Below are 18916 nucleotides of genomic sequence, written 5' to 3'. Positions count from 1 at the left end.
CAATCTTAACTTTGTTTCATTTTTAACTGCATATTGCAGCATTTTGCATCTATCGCTACATTGACCAATCACATACTTCATCTTGACCAGTAACGCCACCTGTCGCGTCATATCCAGGGCCAAAAGAATATTATACGGCTATGCCGAAAAATCTATGACAGTAAACAGTATATATGACAAGAATTTATCAGTCATGGTCCTCGAAAACTAAATATTCTACACAACAGAATAACAAATCGAGTAAGTGCACTAAGCTATGATCTTTTCAGGGTCAATCTCGTTGATTCACCTGCTTGTCAATGTGGACATCCCTGTGAAGATTCCCATCATATTTTTCCTAAACTGTCCCCTGTACAACAACTTAAGAGGAACTCTAATTGCTGGTTTAACCTGGTACGGTCCTGTTAATGTAAATATACTTTCCAATGGTGACACGAATATCTCCTCAGCTGACAATATAAAAATCTCCAAAGTTGAGCAAAACTTCTTGAGAAGGTTCGGAAGATTCGACTAATTATCACTTCCTTGCCCCCCCCCCCCCCCCCCCCCCCCCCCCCCCTCTCCTCTTCTTTTTTCAATGCCATTTTCCTGTAATAATAAAAAACAAACAAAAAAAACAAACAAAAAACTTAATCCAAAATGCTCCATTTTATCCATGTATATCTGCACAATCAACGTATGTATTTGATATGTTAATATATATACATATCAATTTCTAATGACGTTTTCATGTAATGTGTTGATGTTGTGAGATGTTTTGGGGTAGTTTTTTGGGTGTTTAGGGATGTTTTTGGGTAGTTTTGGGTAGTTTTAGGGTGTTTTGGAGTGTTTTTGGGTCATACGTCTCTGTTGTTAGCTTACGTATTTGAAATAGAAGTCAAAAGTAGAAGATTTAAAATTATAGGAAAACATATTCAGTGGATATAAGCATTGCTAGTTAAACAACTAAAACTATTTATTATTAATATTGATTGGATAACATGTATACATTGTACATGTAGATTTAATCATGATAATTTTGTTTTTATTCGATTAGGTACAGCATACATTATTATGTATATATACATGTACACGTGCGTCTTAATTGCCAAGCGAGCTTAGGCTATATAATGACAGAATTGTCCTAAGGAAGTAACTTGTTCATTATTTGGTATTGCCTAAATATCCATGTGCCATCTCCAAAATCCAAGGGTTTCGCTCTCGATACACTTATCTTCTCCGCATCCTCGGAATATGTATTAGGTGAATTTGAAGGCTCTCGGTATGTCATTTGATTGTTGTAGTATCCGACACAATCGCTAGGCCGATAGATTCTACCCGTTCTTTGAAGATCATGGAGAAGTTTCACATGGGGCGCCGTTTTACTATTTATTAACAAAACTGGATATCCATAATTCGAATTTTGGATATCCATAATTCATTTTTGGATATCCAAAATTCGAATTTATGATATCATAAAATAATTTTGGATATCCAATATTAATTTTGGATATCCAAATTTAATATTGGATATCCAAAATTCGAATTATGGATATCCAAAAATGAATTATGGATATCCAAAATTCGAATTATGGATATCCAAAATTCGAATTATGGATATCCAAAATTCGAATTATGGATTTCCTAAATTCAAAGCATTTTAAGATATCATAAATTCGAATAATGGATATCCAAAATTCGAATTTTGGATATCCAAATATTATTTCTTGATATCATTAAATCGAATTTTGGATATCTTAAAATGCTTTGAATTTAGGATATCCATAAATCGGGGAAATGTTAATATTTTACTGTCTAATGATTTCTCCCTGCTACATCCTGTTCCCGCGGGCGCGTTTTTTTCGTAGGATCGGAAGTCCTCGGACTTCACTATACGAATCAATGCGAATCCAAGATGGAGCGAACAACGTTGCGCTGCCAAAATCTTCCCCCTAATGTGCCGCAGTATGTCTGTCGCCATGTTCTGTTTTGTACAAATTCCTCCGTTGACTTGTTGGAGCACCCTAAGTAGTAACTTTTGGTAAATGTTGTATGTAAGGGCCTAACTGTCTGGGGAAGTTTGTCCTTTGGAACTCCTCTGCTGTATTCTATTTCGTAAACGTTGTTTCCGGTCCATTACGCGTATTTACAAGTTCGTAACAAGGGTCGGTTTTGACCGGTAGTAGTGCCGGGAGCAATCCAATTTGATAACACTGAGCATTTTTGGATATCACAAAATCGAATTATGGATATCCAAAAATACATGGAATTTAGGATATCCATAATTCGAATTTTGGATATCCAAAAATGAATTATGGATATCCTAAATTCGAATTATGGATATCCAAAAATGAATTAAGGATATCCAAAATTCGAATTATGGATATCCTAAATTCAAAACATTTTAAGACATCCTAAATTCGAATTATGGATATCCAAAAATGAATTATGGATATCCTAAATTCGAATTATGGATATCCTAAATTCAAAACATTTTAAGATATCCTAAATTCGAATTATGGATATCCAGAAATGAATTAAGGATATCCAAAATTCGAATTATGGATATCCTAAATTCAAAACATTTTAAGATATCCTAAATTCGAATTATGGATATCCAGAAATGAATTATGGATATCTTAAATTCGTATTATAGATATCCAGTTTTGTTAATAAATAGTAAAACGGCGCCCCATAGTTTCACTGATATCAAAGGCGACCGATTTAACCGGTATGCTTCCTTTAATCTTTATCAAAGAACCACACAAGTGAACTTTCGGCCATCGTACATGTACAAAAGGATTAATCTGTTATTTGGCGGCCGCTTTCGGCCATCGTACATGTACAAATCTGTTATTTGGCGGCCGCTTTCGGTCATCGTACATGTACAAATCTGTTATTTGGCGGCCGCTTTCGTATATCTACGACGGGAAGACATACAAAGTGTACATTTGTATATCGATGACGGGCTGAGAAGACTACATTTTCCTGTCTTTACATGCACCGCATAAATATGAAGGCAAAAATGCACATGTCTGAATTCTGCGAACTAATTATTCCACGCTGTCTCGCTCAATCAGTGTCTTTTTGACTATGCACTTTACATCGTAGTTAATATAAGCGTCTGAATGATAGGCATGAGCGGGCTACCAGTCGCGTAAAATCGAAAGTGAAAGTAGGAAAACCCCAAGGCCGACATTGTTCAGTCTAATCAGTGATCGTACATATCCATGTCTTAGACTTACTTTAGGAGGCAAAAGTTACCTGAACATTTGTGTCATAGGTCTACAGATACACTTACTACATTGATATGCCACCGAAGTCATTCCAAGCCAAGAAAGGGCTGCAAGGGTCCGGCCGGTCTGAAGGGAGTAAGTATGGTAACACCGAGGTCGGAAAAAGCAACCCCGACATGACAAGTACATGTACGTGTTTTAATTTTATTGTAAAGATCAGTAAATAGAATCGGAGTATGCTCCAGCAAATTCAAAGTTATAGGTTTACATAGTAACTTCGATGTATGGAATTTATAACAAAAATAAATAAGAAACAATTCTGATGCCTCATTGCTAAGCAACGGGCCTACAGATGTACAATCAATATACGTGTAGAAAAAGATTAAGTCCTGTAATATAAGACTTCGAAGGTTCATATCGTGATTTTTTTACGTTTATTATTGAAAACTTGTATTTTTGTTATTTGTCGGACCTTTGAACCTAAATTGTAACATGAGAGCAAAACGTAGCGGGTGGTACATGTGTAACAGGAGAGGAGAACATGTAGCGGCCAGACCGGGATTCGAACCCTGGGACTGGACTGGGTCGATCATTGGTGGCCAGATAGCTTAATTGGTAGAGCATCCGGCTAGTGTTAGGAGGTCCAGGGTTCGAACTCCAGTCTGGCCGGGAGTATTTTAGCTGGGCGCCAATTTCGTAACAGGAATTAAAGGAGAAAATAAGACCCGGTTCAAATCCAGGACCGTGAACACTAGCTAGATGCTATTATACAAATTGAGCTAACTGGTCACCAATGATTGACCCAGTCCAGTCCCACTACACTATAACCTATTGTAATAGGAACTAGTATACAATATTTCACACTGCATGCAAAACAAAATTGTATATATACAATGTACAAGGTAGGTCCCATGTCTTTAGCTGGTCCTAGTGTTGTATATTAATAGTAAAGTGAATTTTGAAGTGAACCGCTCCTCCCCCTCCCCACACCGGTAAACTAAAGTGGAGCTGCCTTTTCTTTTAGTTACAATTGATGTTTCTTCCCTTAATCTTGAACCACTTTGATTCTATGATATCCTTCACAAAAGATATCACAAAAAATGAAACATAATTCAGGGTTTGGGAAATTTAGGATGGGGCACTGCATGGGCACTTTACACTGCAATAATTGTTAAGTAAAACATTTCACTATTTTTTTTCTATTAATTTACCCTTTTTTTACCAAATCTTTTATAAATTACCTCGTTACACTCCTCTAAACACAATAAAAATATCTGGGGTCAGGAAATTTAGGACAGGGTGCTTCCCTTTTCCAGAAGGGGCCCTGCCCACCCTACATCATTAATTTCCCAAAATGCTGCGGTGGCCGAGCGGTTAAGGTGTCCCAAAACTTTATTGCTAGCCCTGTCCTCCTCTTGGTTGCGAGTTTGAAACCTACATGTACGTGGGGCTGTTGCCAGGTACTGACCGTAGGCTGATGGTTTTTCTCCGGGTACTCCGGCTTTCTTCAAAACCTGGCACGTCCTTAACTTACCCTGGCTGTTAATAGGATGTTAAACAAATACAAACAAACAAACAGATCCCAAAATGTTGTTCAATGTAGCAGAGTCAACTGGAACATGGCAGGGCTATAAGGAATGCGGCCTAATCCCTGTCATGTAGTCCAGCATCATTATATTAGAGCTGATTTCAAATTCGTTATATAAATATATATATATAGATGTCAAATTATTTCTTAAAAACATTTTGATACCGGGATAAAAAAAAAGAAAACAAACTTATGTATGTTCTTTGTAGTATGGTAAAAACAGTTTCGTAATTTGATTCATTATACAGTACCAGTAGTAATTCGTTTAGTATTTTTGACATTTTATTCCTGGGAGCTCACGTTTGTTGGGTTTATCACCCTGTAAACAGCCATGGTCATTTTGATGCGGGGTCTCTAGGTTGTAGCTGGTGGCTACTTCAGTAACAACTTACAGGAGACCCCTTGCATGCCATCAAAAGCAATTAAGGTCAAATATCTTGTCCAAGGACACAACCATGACCACAACGCTTTGTTTCTCAGCTTCCTAAGACTTACAAACCACTACGGCTATAGGGAGACTTGAACCTGACATACGCATGATGTACATGTGATACAGATTTTCTCTTCAAGTTACGTTAAGGCTAATGCTTTAACCTACTGAGTCTGAGTTAACACTGCCCCTGTGTGATTCCACAGTGTATAACCCTGATTTTACCTTATATATTTAGCATATACCGTATTTGACCTAATAAGGGCGCAGGGCGCGGGTAATTAACAGTGGGGGCGCCCTTATTAAGATTAGTTATTCTGAAGTTTTATGAAACAGACTGTACCTTATAGCAGAATACCCAAGGCTGTGGAAACGGTAAAATATTCAGTCATAAAAATATTCCAGATGAAGATATCTATTCATTATCATATATTAAGCTTTAACATCACTTGAATATTCCTGTAAACATGTAAACAATGCAAGCTGATCTTTAGACCAGAGAACGTGTGTTCCACCATTTATGTTCAAATGGAACTCTTTTGTGTTCTATTTATAGACACAGGTGATTTCCCAGATCATATCAGACATCGTTTTGTTTGACCTATTAATTTATTTTCAATGTCATTTACTAGCTTTCTGTTCTGAACAAAAGTTATTTATAAACAAGAATGAAGTCTTTTACTTTATCTTCAAATAAAGAGGGTAACTTATTATTTGTATGTTTAGTTTCGGGTGCTCTTTGCACTGACATGTCACCTGTGTGTGTGTGTATACGAATTGACAAAATGTGGCGAAAACTTGTGTTCAAGTTACTTAATTTGCTAAAGAAAATAGAACACATAAAGTAGCAAAATTTTCACATGAATTATTACTTTTGAACACCATTTTGACACTCAGTCAAAGATTTATTTTCTTGAAAAAAGGTAGGGGCGCCCTTATTAGGGCAGGCGCCCTTATTGGGTCAAATACGGTATATTAAAACAGAATTTTTGGAGAACAATTTATTGCAGGTTATAAATACCACGTGGCTTGAATCTCCTTCAAAAAAGAAACTGCTTGAATCCCTGCTCTTTTTTTTTGTTTTCTTTCCAGATCCAGGGCAAGATAACCCAGGTTATCTGCAGGCAGGAGACGAATTCTCTGGAGGAGAAAATGAGGATACCTGGATACCAAGTATCAGTAGAGCTAAAGGAGAATCAGGGAGAGGTCATGAGAATACCCAACCTCCAAATGCCGATGTGATGGAAACACTCTGGAAACTTCAGCCTGTAATTGTCCTTGTGGTATTAGTACTACTAGGGATTCCAATGTAAGTGTGTTATAATACAGTTTAATCTCACTAGGACTGGTGGTATTGGTATTAGGGATTCCAGTGTAAGTGTGTTATAATACAGTGTAATCTCACTGAGACTGGTGGTATTGGTACTAGGGATTCCAGTGTAAGTGTGTTATAATACAGTGTAATCTCACTGAGACTGGTGGTATTGGTACTAGGGATTCCAGTGTAAGTGTGTTATAATACAGTGTAATCTCACTGAGGACTGGTGGTATTGGTACTAGGGATTCCAGTGTAAGTGTGTTATAATACAGTGTAATATCACTGTGACTGAAGGTATTGGTACTAGGGATTCCAGTGTAAGTGTGTTATAATACAGTGTAATCTCACTGAGGACTGGTGGTATTGGTACTAGGGATTCCAGTGTAAGTGTGTTATAATACAGTGTAATCTCACTGGGACTGGTGGTATTGGTACTAGGGATTCCAGTGTTAGTGTGTTATAATACAGTGTAATCTCACTGTGACTGGTGGTATTGGTACTAGGGATTCCAGTGTAAGTGTGTTATAATACAGTGTAATCTCACTGGGACTGGTGGTATTGGTACTAGGGATTCCAGTGTAAGTGTGTTATAATACAGTGTAATCTCACTGAGACTGGTGGTATTGGTACTAGGGATTCCAGTGTAAGTGTGTTATAATACAGTGTAATCTCACTGGGACTGGTGGTATTGGTACTAGGGATTCCAGTGTAAGTGTGTTATAATACAGTGTAATCCCACTGGGACTGGTGGTATTGGTACTAGGGATTCCAGTGTAAGTGTGTTATAATACAGTGTAATCTCACTGGGACTGGTGGTATTGGTACTAGGGATTCCAGTGTAAGTGTGTTATAATACAGTGTAATCCCGCTGGGACTGGTGGTATTGGTACTAGGGATTACAGTGTAAGTGTGTTATAATACAGTGTAATCTCACTGAGACTGGTGGTATTGGTACTAGGGATTCCAGTGTAAGTGTGTTATAATACAGTGTAATCTCACTTAGAGGCTGGCGGTATTTATACCAATGATTCCAGTGTAAGTGTGTTATAATACAGTGTAATCTCACTGTGACTGGTGGTATTTGTACTAGGGATTCCAGTGTAAGTGTGTTATAATACAATGTAATATCACTGAGACTGGTGGTGTTGGTACTAGGGATTTCAGCGTACGTGCGTTATAATGTCAGATTATTCATTTGAAAAAGTGTGTCCCTTTCTACCAGTGTGTGTCTTACTACCAGTGTTTACCTTACTATCAGTGTGTACCTTACTACCAGTGCATACCTTACTACCAGTGTGTGTCTCACTACCAGTGTGTATACCTTACTACCAGTGTGTATACCTTACTACCAGTGTGTATACCTTACTACCAGTGTGTATACCTTACTACCAGTGTGTGTCTTACTACCAATGTATACCTTACTACCAGTGTGTTCCTTACTACCAGTGTGTACCTTACTACCAGTGTGTATACCTTACTGCCAGTGTGTACCTTACTACCAGTGTGTACCTTAGTACTACCAGTGTGTACCTTACTACCAGTGTGTACCTTACTACCAGTGCATACCTTACTACCAGTGTGTTTCTTACTACCAGTGTATACATTACTACCAGTGTGTACCTTACTACCAGTGTGTACCTTACTACCAGTGTGTACCTTACTACCAGTGTGACTTACTACCAGTGTATACCTTACTACCAGTGTGTACCTTACTACCAGTGTGTACCTTACTACCAGTGTATACCTTACTACCAGTGTACCTTACTACCAGTGTGTGTACCTTACTACTAGTGTGTACCTTACTACCAGTGTATACCTTACTACCAGTGTACCTTACTCCCAGTGTGTACCTTACTACCAGTGTGTGTCTTACTACCAGTGTGTACCTTACTACCAGTGTTTACCTTACTACCAATGTGTACCTTACTACCAGTGTGTACCTTACTACCAGTGTGTACCTAACTACCAGTGTGTACCTTACTACCAGTGTGTACCTTATTACCAGTGCATACCTTACTACCAGTGTGTGTCTTACAACCAGTGTGTACCTTACTACCAGTGTGTGTCTTACTACCAGTGTGTACCTTACTACCAGTGTGTACCTTACTACCAGTGTGTACCTTACTACCAGTATGTACCTTACTACCATTGTGTACCTTACTACCAGTCTGTACCTTACTACTAGTGTATACCTTACTACCAGTGTGCATCTTACTACCAGTGCATACCTTACTACCAGTGTGTGTCTTACAACCAGTGTGTACCTTACTACCAGTGTGTACCTTACTACCAGAATGTGTGCCTTACTTCCAGAATGTGTACCTGACTACCAGTGTGTATACCTTACTACCAGTGTGTACCTTACTACCAGTGTGTACCTTACTACCAGTGCATACCTTACTACCAGTGCGTGTCTTACTACCAGTGTGTGCCTTACTACCAGTGTGTACCTTACTACCAGTGCGTACCTTACTACCCGTGTGTACTTACTACCAGTGTGTACCTTACTACCCAATACCAGTGTGTCCCTTACTAGCACCCTATCATGAATATAAAAAAAACTGTCAAAATTTCTTTTTTGAAGTAATTCAAAAAGAAATAAATGTATCTTAATTTTGTTTTTATTTCATATACAATTTTTCCTTTATGTTTTTATATGTTTTATGTATTGCTATTTTATGTTTCAGTTACACACTGTATGCTAGCAATGGGAATCTCACAACAAGGATTGAAGAACTGGAGAGAAAAATATTAATTGACAAAGATATTGAGAAGTTGATAGAGACTATTACATCATTAGAAAAGAGAAACATAGATCTGGCATCAAAGTTAGAAAAATTGGATAAATTAGCTGTGAGGTTGGATCCAAAAGTTAAAGAACTAGATGAAACATTTGGCAAATTAAAACCAACAGCTGACAAATGTGATAAAACTGTAACCGTACTAGGACCAAAAATAGAACAAATGGAGAAAACTGTTGTCGAAATGAAACCAAAGGTTGAAGAATGTGATAACACAGTTCGCAAATTGGATCCAAAAGTTGAACAGTTAGTTGAAACTGTTAATAAAGTGAAACCAAAATTTGAAAAATTGGAGAAAGATGTTGGTATTTTGGAACCTAAAGTTACAGAATTGGATGAAATAGTTATGAGATCAGAACCCAAGGTCGAAAAATTTGGAAAGGTCATCCCCGATTTGGAACCAAAAGTTAAAAAATTACAGGAAACAGTTCATGATAAACTAGAACCAACGGTTGCAAAATTGGATGAAAAGGTTCCAAAATTAAAACCAGAAGTTGAAAAATTAGAGAAAGATGTTGGTAAATTAAAGCCAGATGTTGAAAAATTAGAGGAAACCTTCACAGATTTGGATAGAAGAGTGAAAAAACTTGATGGGAAAGTTTCTGGTACAGAGAGTAAGTATGATACAGGGAGGTTGGTAATGTTAATGTTGATGCCAGATAGCCAGGATAAAGGGGAAATAGATGAGGGCCTATTCAGTCCCCTGACTCCCAACAGGATATAGTGCAATCAAGGTATTCAAAATTAAAACTGATTGAGGACGCTGGATGGAAAGTCCCCGGGGGTCAATCTAGGATATACATGTAGGTGAAGTAAAGCTGAGGTTCCAAAGGGCCACAAACCCCTGACTCCCTATAAGGCACATAAGCCATCAAGTCATTGTTCATTATGATGATTAAAACTAATTGAGGATTCTGGATGGCAAGTCCTCAGGGGTCAATCTAGGACATACAAATGTAGGTGAGATAGCTGAGGGTCCAAAGGGCCCCCGTCTCGCTATGAGATCCCATCAAGGCATTCCTAACTTAAACTAAAAGCTTAGGGGAAGAAAACAGTTATGGAAGCATAAAATGCTGGAACTGCAATGAAAAGCATTTTTATGATGGTAAATTGCCATGTTGTCAAGCATAACATCATATGGTATGAAGTGTTGTTATGCTACTAATTCCTGTACTTTATCAACTTTTTTTCGTCTTCAGAAATGAAATGAAAAAATAAAAAGTAAATTGAATGGTTTCCTGTTGAATATAACGCATATTTCACTTGTATGACAGAATATACAAATATTCAGACATAAAAATGAAATATAGGTTATATTCAACAGGAAACCATTCGATATCTTTTCTATAATAAAATATAAACCTTTTGGTAAACAAATGTCATACTTTACCTGTACAACCATTTAGCATCCACTGCCTCTCTATGCATTGATAATAGACATTTGTAAAAATATCTGGGAGTTATGTCAAACAAAAGAGTAAAATTGGTTTTCCTTCTATAAATTACCATAAGTTGTATATTTCAGCTCTGACTGATGATGTAAAAACATTGAAGTCAACCACGGATGAAATACATGAGCGCTTATATAATCTTGGGGAATATTCCTGGAAAAAAGTTCCTGAGAGTCAAAACCGGATCGACAGCCTGGAGCTATCTTCACGGTCTACAAATGCAATTCTATGTAAGTCAAGGTCAAGGTTCTAATCTGAACCTAGGTCACATGACATAGAAGGTCAATGTACCACTTGTTTGTAATTCCAGCTCTCTTAGTATAAAGGTCAAGGTCACACTGTTAGGTGTGAATCCAGGTCTCACCCTCTTTCACGTACAGAACTCATTATACATCCAACAACAAAGTTAAGGTGGTATGCTGGATTAAGGTTTTATATCAATCGGTCTGATGTTATGTCATCATCCAGAGCAGAAGGGATATTACTCAGTTATCCTTGTGACAGTTCTGATCATGAAGGTCAGGTGTTTTTATCACAAATAATACTGTACCTATCCTCAAATAAGCCCTCTCCCCTAGTATATAAGTTAAGTATAAATTCAAAGTTTTTTGAGACCTTATCTATATAACAGTTTTAGCCTATTAATTTTAAATTAATGAATCTGCAAAAGTTTAAAACAAGGGGGTCCTCATTTGACAACATTTATGGGGATAATTTATGGGGATAATTAAATCTTGCTTGTAACAAACATTTTTAATGGCTTAAAATTGACACTTGGTTATCAGCCCATGACATAAAATGATACCTACCTTCCTTGTTTACAGATCTGATCATGGTAGTGGTCTTCGGTCTAGTCACTTGGGAAGTGTACACACTGACATCCAGTGTAGGGGTTCAGAAAAGGGCCGTACAACATTCAAGTGGAACCCATCGGTCCCAGACACCGGCTGATGACCAAGAAACCTACAGGGTGGGTATTGTTATCGCAGGATCAAACGTACATTAGTATCTGTTGTATGTTCAGTATAAGTGACAAGTTGTCTTGTAGCAGACTGTTGTGTCCTGTTTGAATGTTGTACATGTACATCTCCCTCTAAGGGACTTGGGGGCCGCGGTGGCTGGGTGGTTATGGTGTCCCGACACTTTATCACTAGCCCTCCACCTCTGGGTTGCGAGTTCGAAGCCTACGTGGGGCAGTGCCAGGTACTGACCGTAGGCCGGTGGTTTTTCTCCGGGTACTCCGGCTTTCTCCACCTCCCAAACCTGGTATCTCCTTAAATGACCCTGGCTGTTAATAGGACGTTAAACAAAAACAAACCTAAGGGACTGAAAGAGGGCAGGGTAGGGGTAGTGTGCAGATAGAGGAGATCTACATGTACAGTTCAGTCAGATACAGCGCTGGTCTACGTAACCTCAGGTGAAGGTTTGAGATAATCTGAGGCTCCCTACATGTGTTGGTTTGTGTTTCTTGGGAAGCAGGAAAACAGGCTGATAATTGCTGTTGTGGTTATGTCCTAGGCAAGACACGTACTTTACCCTCATTGCTATAGATGTCATATTATTGGCCTGTATATGTTATTCAGTCAGGTAGTCACCAGCTGCTACGAGAAAACCCCGCTTCAAAATTATTCCGATTGTTCACAGGGCCTTAAACCCAATAAACAGACCCTTCTGTAAACTGCTCATGCTTTTAAATTCATTTAAAAAAGATTAATTGGTTCACAGCTCAAAATCATAGTCTTTTTAATAACCAGAAACCTTTAAATCAGTCCACTCCCTTATGCAGTTTTTCACTGTATGCATGGAGTATAATAACTATAGCATTCTATAAGGCCCGGGTTTGTTTGAGGTTATTTGAGGTTTGTTTGTTTGCTGGGTTTTACGCTCCATGAACATCCAGGGTCATTTTGAGGCAGTCCTCACTGAACGACGTATGGGAGGCCTGTCGCATGCTATCTAGAGCAATTAGAGTAAAGTGTTTTGCCCAAGGACACAACTAAGACAGCTCAGACTGGCCCGTTTATCATCTTACCAAGAAACAAAAACTGGCACTGTTAGGGAGTTTCAAACTATGCACCAGTGGATTTGTACCTGAGAGTATGTGGCATGGGTGTGCTGCAACCGACTTAGCCATCATGCATGGCCCATAGGGGCATGTCTAAGTCTTATATAAAAAATAGCCAGAAATACCTTTTCTTCATATATATAAGGTATTTCTGGGGCTTTTTTAATATAAGACTAGACATGCCCCTGTGCATGTGAAACTGATCAACCTTGAGGACGATATACAGTGTATGTCTTTTAAGGAATACAATTACATGTACAAAATGTATGCTGTGTACACCCAAACCCAATTTAGCCATTTGTTTCCATGGGCTATAATTGTCTTCATCAGGGAATAAAATAATAATAAAATGTTCACACTCTATTGGTCATTGTGGTCAGTTTCTACATCAACAGTAATTTAATATTTTGTCTCCTTCCAGCCGGTTCGGTCAGTTCTGGACAGCATACATCCGTCGACTCTAAACAACCAGATCTGTGTAATCAGTTTCTACTCGGAGACGAAGGCCTTGCATATGCGCCTTGTGGAATCTGCCTGCATTAGTAGAGAGCTCAGAAATGTAGAGAGAGTTAGCTCCCTTATCTCGGTTCACGATAACATCCCTAATTTGCCTCGTGCCAAAGTCTTCCTGGTTTTTGTTGACTTCAACGAACGAGACATAATTCTAGAGCATCCGGACCGTGAGGTCGGAGATCTCAGAATGACCACTGTCCAGGGAGCTCGCAAAATGGGAGGTCAGTGTTGTGTAACGGTTTGAATTTAACATACAACCCAGGTTCTTAATTGTACCTTGCTTTGAATATATAAATCACACAAAAACTAGATAAAGGTCCTACATTTATTCAATAATCCATCATTGGCAATATAAAACAATCATAACTATTTACAGCACCACAGAATAAAACCATCTTCCACACTATCATACACGAAGCAACTATTACCCGTAAACATAGACTAAAAGATTGAAGGTAAATAACCAGCCAAAACATAGACTAAAAGATTGAAGCAAAATAACCAGCCAATATGGCTTCTGTTAAGTGTAAGGAAAGTGTAGAAAGGAAAGAATAGAGGGGAAGTAAACAACCAACTTGCATAGAGATACCAGCCAATGGCTTCTATATCTTCATACCACTACCCCCACATACTCGTTACATTCACAAATATAAATTAGCACCTTTTTCCTTTCCCAATGGTGCACATAGATTAGCATACACTGTTTTCAATATAAAATACACAATCATTATTACTCGCACACATTCCCAAACTATATTCTGTACATACTCTCATACTACATATATTTTACATTCTGAACATGTATATTCACACTCACAATTAATAATTAAACTATAATTAAACAATATACTCTAATACATACACAAATACATACTTCTACTAAGGGACACAACTCTGAAACAAAGGTAGATAACTCACAAAATCCATTCCCGTTACAGATGTAACGAGCGCTGAAGGTTTATTATACCTTGAAGTGGTAAGAGGCAGAAATGTTATCTTGGTTTATCCATGTGTTGTTGAGGCTATTCAATGTAAATTTTCTTTTAGATAAGATTTGAAGATTTTGTCATGCTGTCATTAGTAGTGATAGAAATCTGATATTTTGAATGATAGTGATTTAAAAACCTGATATTTTCAATGACTTTTTGTGAACAAACATCAACTATGTGGATTCAAATTGAGCACCTCTCCAAACTTTTCTACTGTATTAAGCCACTAAAATTGCTGCCCTGGTCCCAAACACATATCAGTGGAGATCAGGAAATGTTTTATCTCTCAACCTAGTCTGACAATGTGATTTCTTTTTGACAGGTGATGTGTTTGTGGTGTACGTTAAAGACAAAGGATCGCAGAATCTGAACCAACAAGAGTTGTATAATGAACATTTACGCTCTATCAACATACATCCTGAGCTGTCTGTCCTTAGCGCAAAACAGCGAGTGCTGACAACATTTGATGAATTTACTATGTTCCAGCGCTCTCACCTAGCAAAAATTTTATAAAGACTCTACACAAATAGGAGCCATGTCATCCAAGCCAACAAACTCCCACAAAAGAGGAAGCAGAAAAAAAAACTTTTATCTTATTTTGCCTTGAATGTGTTGTCTAATGAACTGCTTAGATGTTTTGCATCTTTTGTCCAAAAGAATATTTTAGGAAAAAATCAAAATGATTACTTTATTTTTAGTTGCATTGATTAGGGCCCAGTATCAGAGATACCGAGATATGAGTGTCCTGTATTTAATCACTGTCTGTCCATCTGTCTTTCTGACTGTCCATCTGTCTTTCTGACTGTCCTTCTGTCTTTCTGTCTGTCCATCTGTCTTTCTGACTGTCCAATTGTCTGTTCGTTCATCCACAAATTTAGTTACCAGCTGATAAGTTTAGTATCTATTAAGATAAACATCAATTGGGAAAGAAATCAGAAATCAAGGTCAAATGCCAAGGTCATTAGGCCCAAAGCTCAAGGTTAATTATTATAGCTTTTGACAAATGTTTGCTATGTCATTACGAAGCTAGCGGGTCGGAGACCAATGACCAAAGGTCAGGGTTACCAAATCTAAGGTCAATATCAAATGTTTTGTCTTTTCATTGTTGAACATTTCATTTTCAATTTTTGGACTTTATAACGTTTTGATTTTACTACATTGGTTAAAATTAAACAAGGAGCCAGCTGGCCAAAGGTTGAGATTACAGGTCAAAGGTCAAGGTCAAATTTTCATTGATCAACATTTTCTTATGAGATTATAAAGCAAACTTTGTTGGAAGTGTAAATTGACCAAAAGGTCCAGGTCACTGGGTTACAGGTCAAAGTCATTTGGGTTGAAAGGTCAAGGACACTGTAGATCTCTGACAATGACCCAGTTGGCTGTTAATAGGTTGTTTAAAATAATCAAAGCTATTTAACAAATAATAATTGAACTGTATTTGAAATTAAAAACAAGTTGCATCAAAGTACACATGAAATGTATTTTGCTTCTTGGTAATCGTACTTGAAATCTAAATTTCAAAAATCATGAGAAATTGGCAGATGGCATTTTGATTATTAGGGGGGTTACAATGCTCACATGTTAGTTTTCTAGTATTGACACATTTTGTGTGTTTTGTACCAGGTACTTTATCACTTAACAAAAATTTCTATTTGTATTTTTTTTTCATTGATATACCTGATGATGGTTTGATATAAAGCCACATATCTTATTGGTCCCCTACCGGTGGGACTAGGGGTGGACGGAAGGTCGCCTCACCATCAGTCTGTGTGTATACACATTATATTTGTACAGAACACCAAAGTTTGTCAAGGCTCTAGCTGTTTCATTCCCTGAAGGATAGTGACTAAACTTCACACAAAGGACCATAACATCCTGGACAAGTTTGAGTTTCCGACTTGTTACTAAAAGTCAAGGTCAAGGTCACCATTACTATTTTAAGAAAATCATTGTAAGTGTTCAAGAAGTTCAAATCCTTGAATGATGGATTGTGATTGAACTTCACGGAATTGCAAAGGACTACAATATCTCGAGCAAGTTTTGAGTTTCAAGGTTGTTCGGTCAAGGTCAGTGTTATATTTTTTTGGGGGAAAATCTTTGTCATTAGTTTTAGCCTTGCTTAGCAATACTCAGTTTGTTTTTACTATTAGATAGTAAACACACGAAAGAAAATTTTGAAATGTATCTGTATCAAACAGAGTTGTTGAATTATGCACTTAAGTCATTAATTGTACTGATATTATTCAGTGGTGTTAGTTTGAAAACAAATGCACATACATGTAGATCTGATTTTAACCCTTTCACCCCTACTGACCATATTAGACTTCAAATGATGATTGAATGGAAGAGTCCACTAAAGATTCTTAGGGTTGAAAGGGTTAAGATGTTAATATTCTCTTAATGTCATTGTCATTGTAGAATTTAATTGATTATATTTTGTATTCCTCCCATAAGCTGGTTACAAACTGTTTTGTCCCTGTGTATCTGTCTGTCCATTCGGAATAATTTTTTTATTAGTCTATACAGGTTTAAAAATTGATGGGATATATTCTACCATAACAGGAAAATAACTTACAAAGGTTATATACAGTTATTGTAGAAATCTCATAAATAATGATGGGATACTACCTTAACAGGAAAATAACTTTCATAGAGCAATTGTCCATATCAGTTTAAAACTAACACAACAATCTTCCGGAGGGAAAGTAATACATTTAATTATGATTGAGGTTATTGTACATTGAAGATGTCTTTTCAGGTCACCTGAGACCTCAAGTCTCAAATGACTTATTGCAATCGCCTTTTGTCCATTGTCATGCTTCATGTTGTTCATTGTGCATTGTCCGTCATCTGTAAACTGCCTGTTAACATTAATACAACTTCTTCTCAGAAACTCCTAAAACAATTTCGATGAAAGTTTTGCCGAAAACTTTCATGGGGAATGGTCAACCAAAATTGTGAAGATATGGTTCTCCCCCTCCCCCCAGAGGACTGAGGGGCGGCGCAAAAAAATATGGGTTTGCAGTTTGATGTTATGCACATGCTGACCGGGCTGACCCCCAGGGGCTTACAGACAGGGCCAACATTTGTCAAAATGACTGAAAATTAAAAGATCTTCTCCCTAAGACCCAAATAAGCTAGAATCGAGTACTTTTTAAAGATGAAAGGGCATTATGGTGCTAAATAACCAAAATGTGACTTTCATGACCCTGAATTTCACATTTGCTCCTGTGGAGGGGGTAAACTTTACTTTACTATATGGTATGAAATCATAGTTTAATTGAGCATGATTTTTAGTGCCATTGGAAATATTACAGTTATTTTGATATGGCTATGATAAATTCTGTATGGCCATCTAATATAGAATTATCAATATTGGATGACAGTTTGATGGTTTGCATATGCTGGCTCTGACTGACAAGTTCAGCACCTTAAAGGGTCAGATTGACTGGAATATTTCAGAACTCAGGTCATCGTTAAGGCCCAGGGCCACTATAACTCCTTACATGTATATGTATACATGTAATATATTTTGTGGTGTCACCGGCTGTTACAGTTGAAATTTCAATGCACATCTCAATAAATCACATTCATGTTCAAGTTTTTAAAATATATCATATTGTGTCATAGGCACTTGCATGAAAATATTGATTTTAGCATTTTGTGACATGATAGCAGTACAGTTACTCCTATACGGTCAAAGCCCTAGGAATAGTATATCATACCATTTTGAAATCAACATTTTTATGCTATTGCCTATGTATTGTGGTGGTATAGACGCTAAATATTTTTGTAATATAATTAGATATTCTAAAACCATTTTAATTGAGTTCAATATTGCATACATTACATACTAGTAAGAACAGTATTTAAAGTTTCTTTATTAATGGGGTAGTTATTGATTATAATAATGATTGACCAATCGAAAGAGTTTATATGGTTATGGCAGAGTGCAGTTGGTGGTTCCTGTTGTTTAAAGTTGGAACTGAATAAAGGTTAGTGTGAATAAACATAAAATGTATTAATTACCAGTAATATTTAGATTATAATTGAGATATCAATTAATATTTGTATTAATTACCAGTAATATTTGGATTATAATTGAGATATCAATTAATATTTGTATTAATTACCAGTAATATTTAGATTATAATAGGGATATCAATTAATATTTGTATTAATTACCAGTGATATTTGGATTATAATAGGGATATTAATTGATATTTGTATTAAATACTAGTAATATTTTGATGATCATTGAAATGGAATTAATATTTGTATTAATTTCCAGTTATATTTGGATAATAGTCAGGGTATCAATTAAAATATGTATTAATTATCAGTGATATTTGGATTATTATTGGGATATTAAGTATTATTTGCAGGAATTAATATTTTTATTGATAGCAAAGTAACCATCAATAATTATTATTTCGTGAAACGATTTAATTTTTCGTTTGAACTTTTAATCATCTGTCTCATTAAATTTTTGATATTGTATAAATGATGGAATATTGTTTTGATCTATAAAATTGTTTTTGTATGC

At 36.8% G+C, this 18916-nt stretch overlaps 2 protein-coding genes across 3 annotated transcripts in view; one reads left to right on the top strand and one right to left on the bottom strand.

Moving 5' to 3' along the window:
- The first annotated feature begins 3114 nt into the window (after window positions 1-3114).
- Window positions 3115-15814, top strand: LOC117340883. Of its 2 annotated transcripts, none has more exons than XM_033902661.1 (7): window positions 3115-3350; window positions 6326-6542; window positions 9239-9966; window positions 10878-11033; window positions 11628-11773; window positions 13290-13602; window positions 14693-15814. In XM_033902661.1, exons 1-7 carry the CDS (start codon window positions 3290-3292, stop codon window positions 14881-14883), a joined length of 1812 nt encoding a protein of 603 aa, XP_033758552.1. In that variant the 5' UTR covers window positions 3115-3289; the 3' UTR covers window positions 14884-15814. The 2 variants fall into 2 exon arrangements, with proteins under 2 accessions (XP_033758552.1, XP_033758551.1); XM_033902660.1 differs by having other exon boundaries at window positions 3115-3404.
- A 1385-nt stretch (window positions 15815-17199) lies between these two features.
- The window catches only part of LOC117340578 (peroxidasin-like), a 23108-nt gene continuing 21391 nt past the window's right edge, over window positions 17200-18916 (bottom strand). Inside the window, exon 10 of the mRNA XM_033902338.1 lies at window positions 17200-17231. Within this exon, the coding sequence (XP_033758229.1) occupies window positions 17200-17231 (32 nt within the window). The remainder of the gene's footprint in view (window positions 17232-18916) is intronic.

This window comes from Pecten maximus, chromosome 13, assembly GCF_902652985.1.
Source record: "Pecten maximus chromosome 13, xPecMax1.1, whole genome shotgun sequence".
In the NCBI taxonomy this organism is placed as follows: domain Eukaryota; kingdom Metazoa; phylum Mollusca; class Bivalvia; order Pectinida; family Pectinidae; genus Pecten; species Pecten maximus.
The sequence above is the reverse complement of the archived record's forward strand: the minus strand, read 5'-3'. Positions and strand labels throughout refer to the sequence as shown.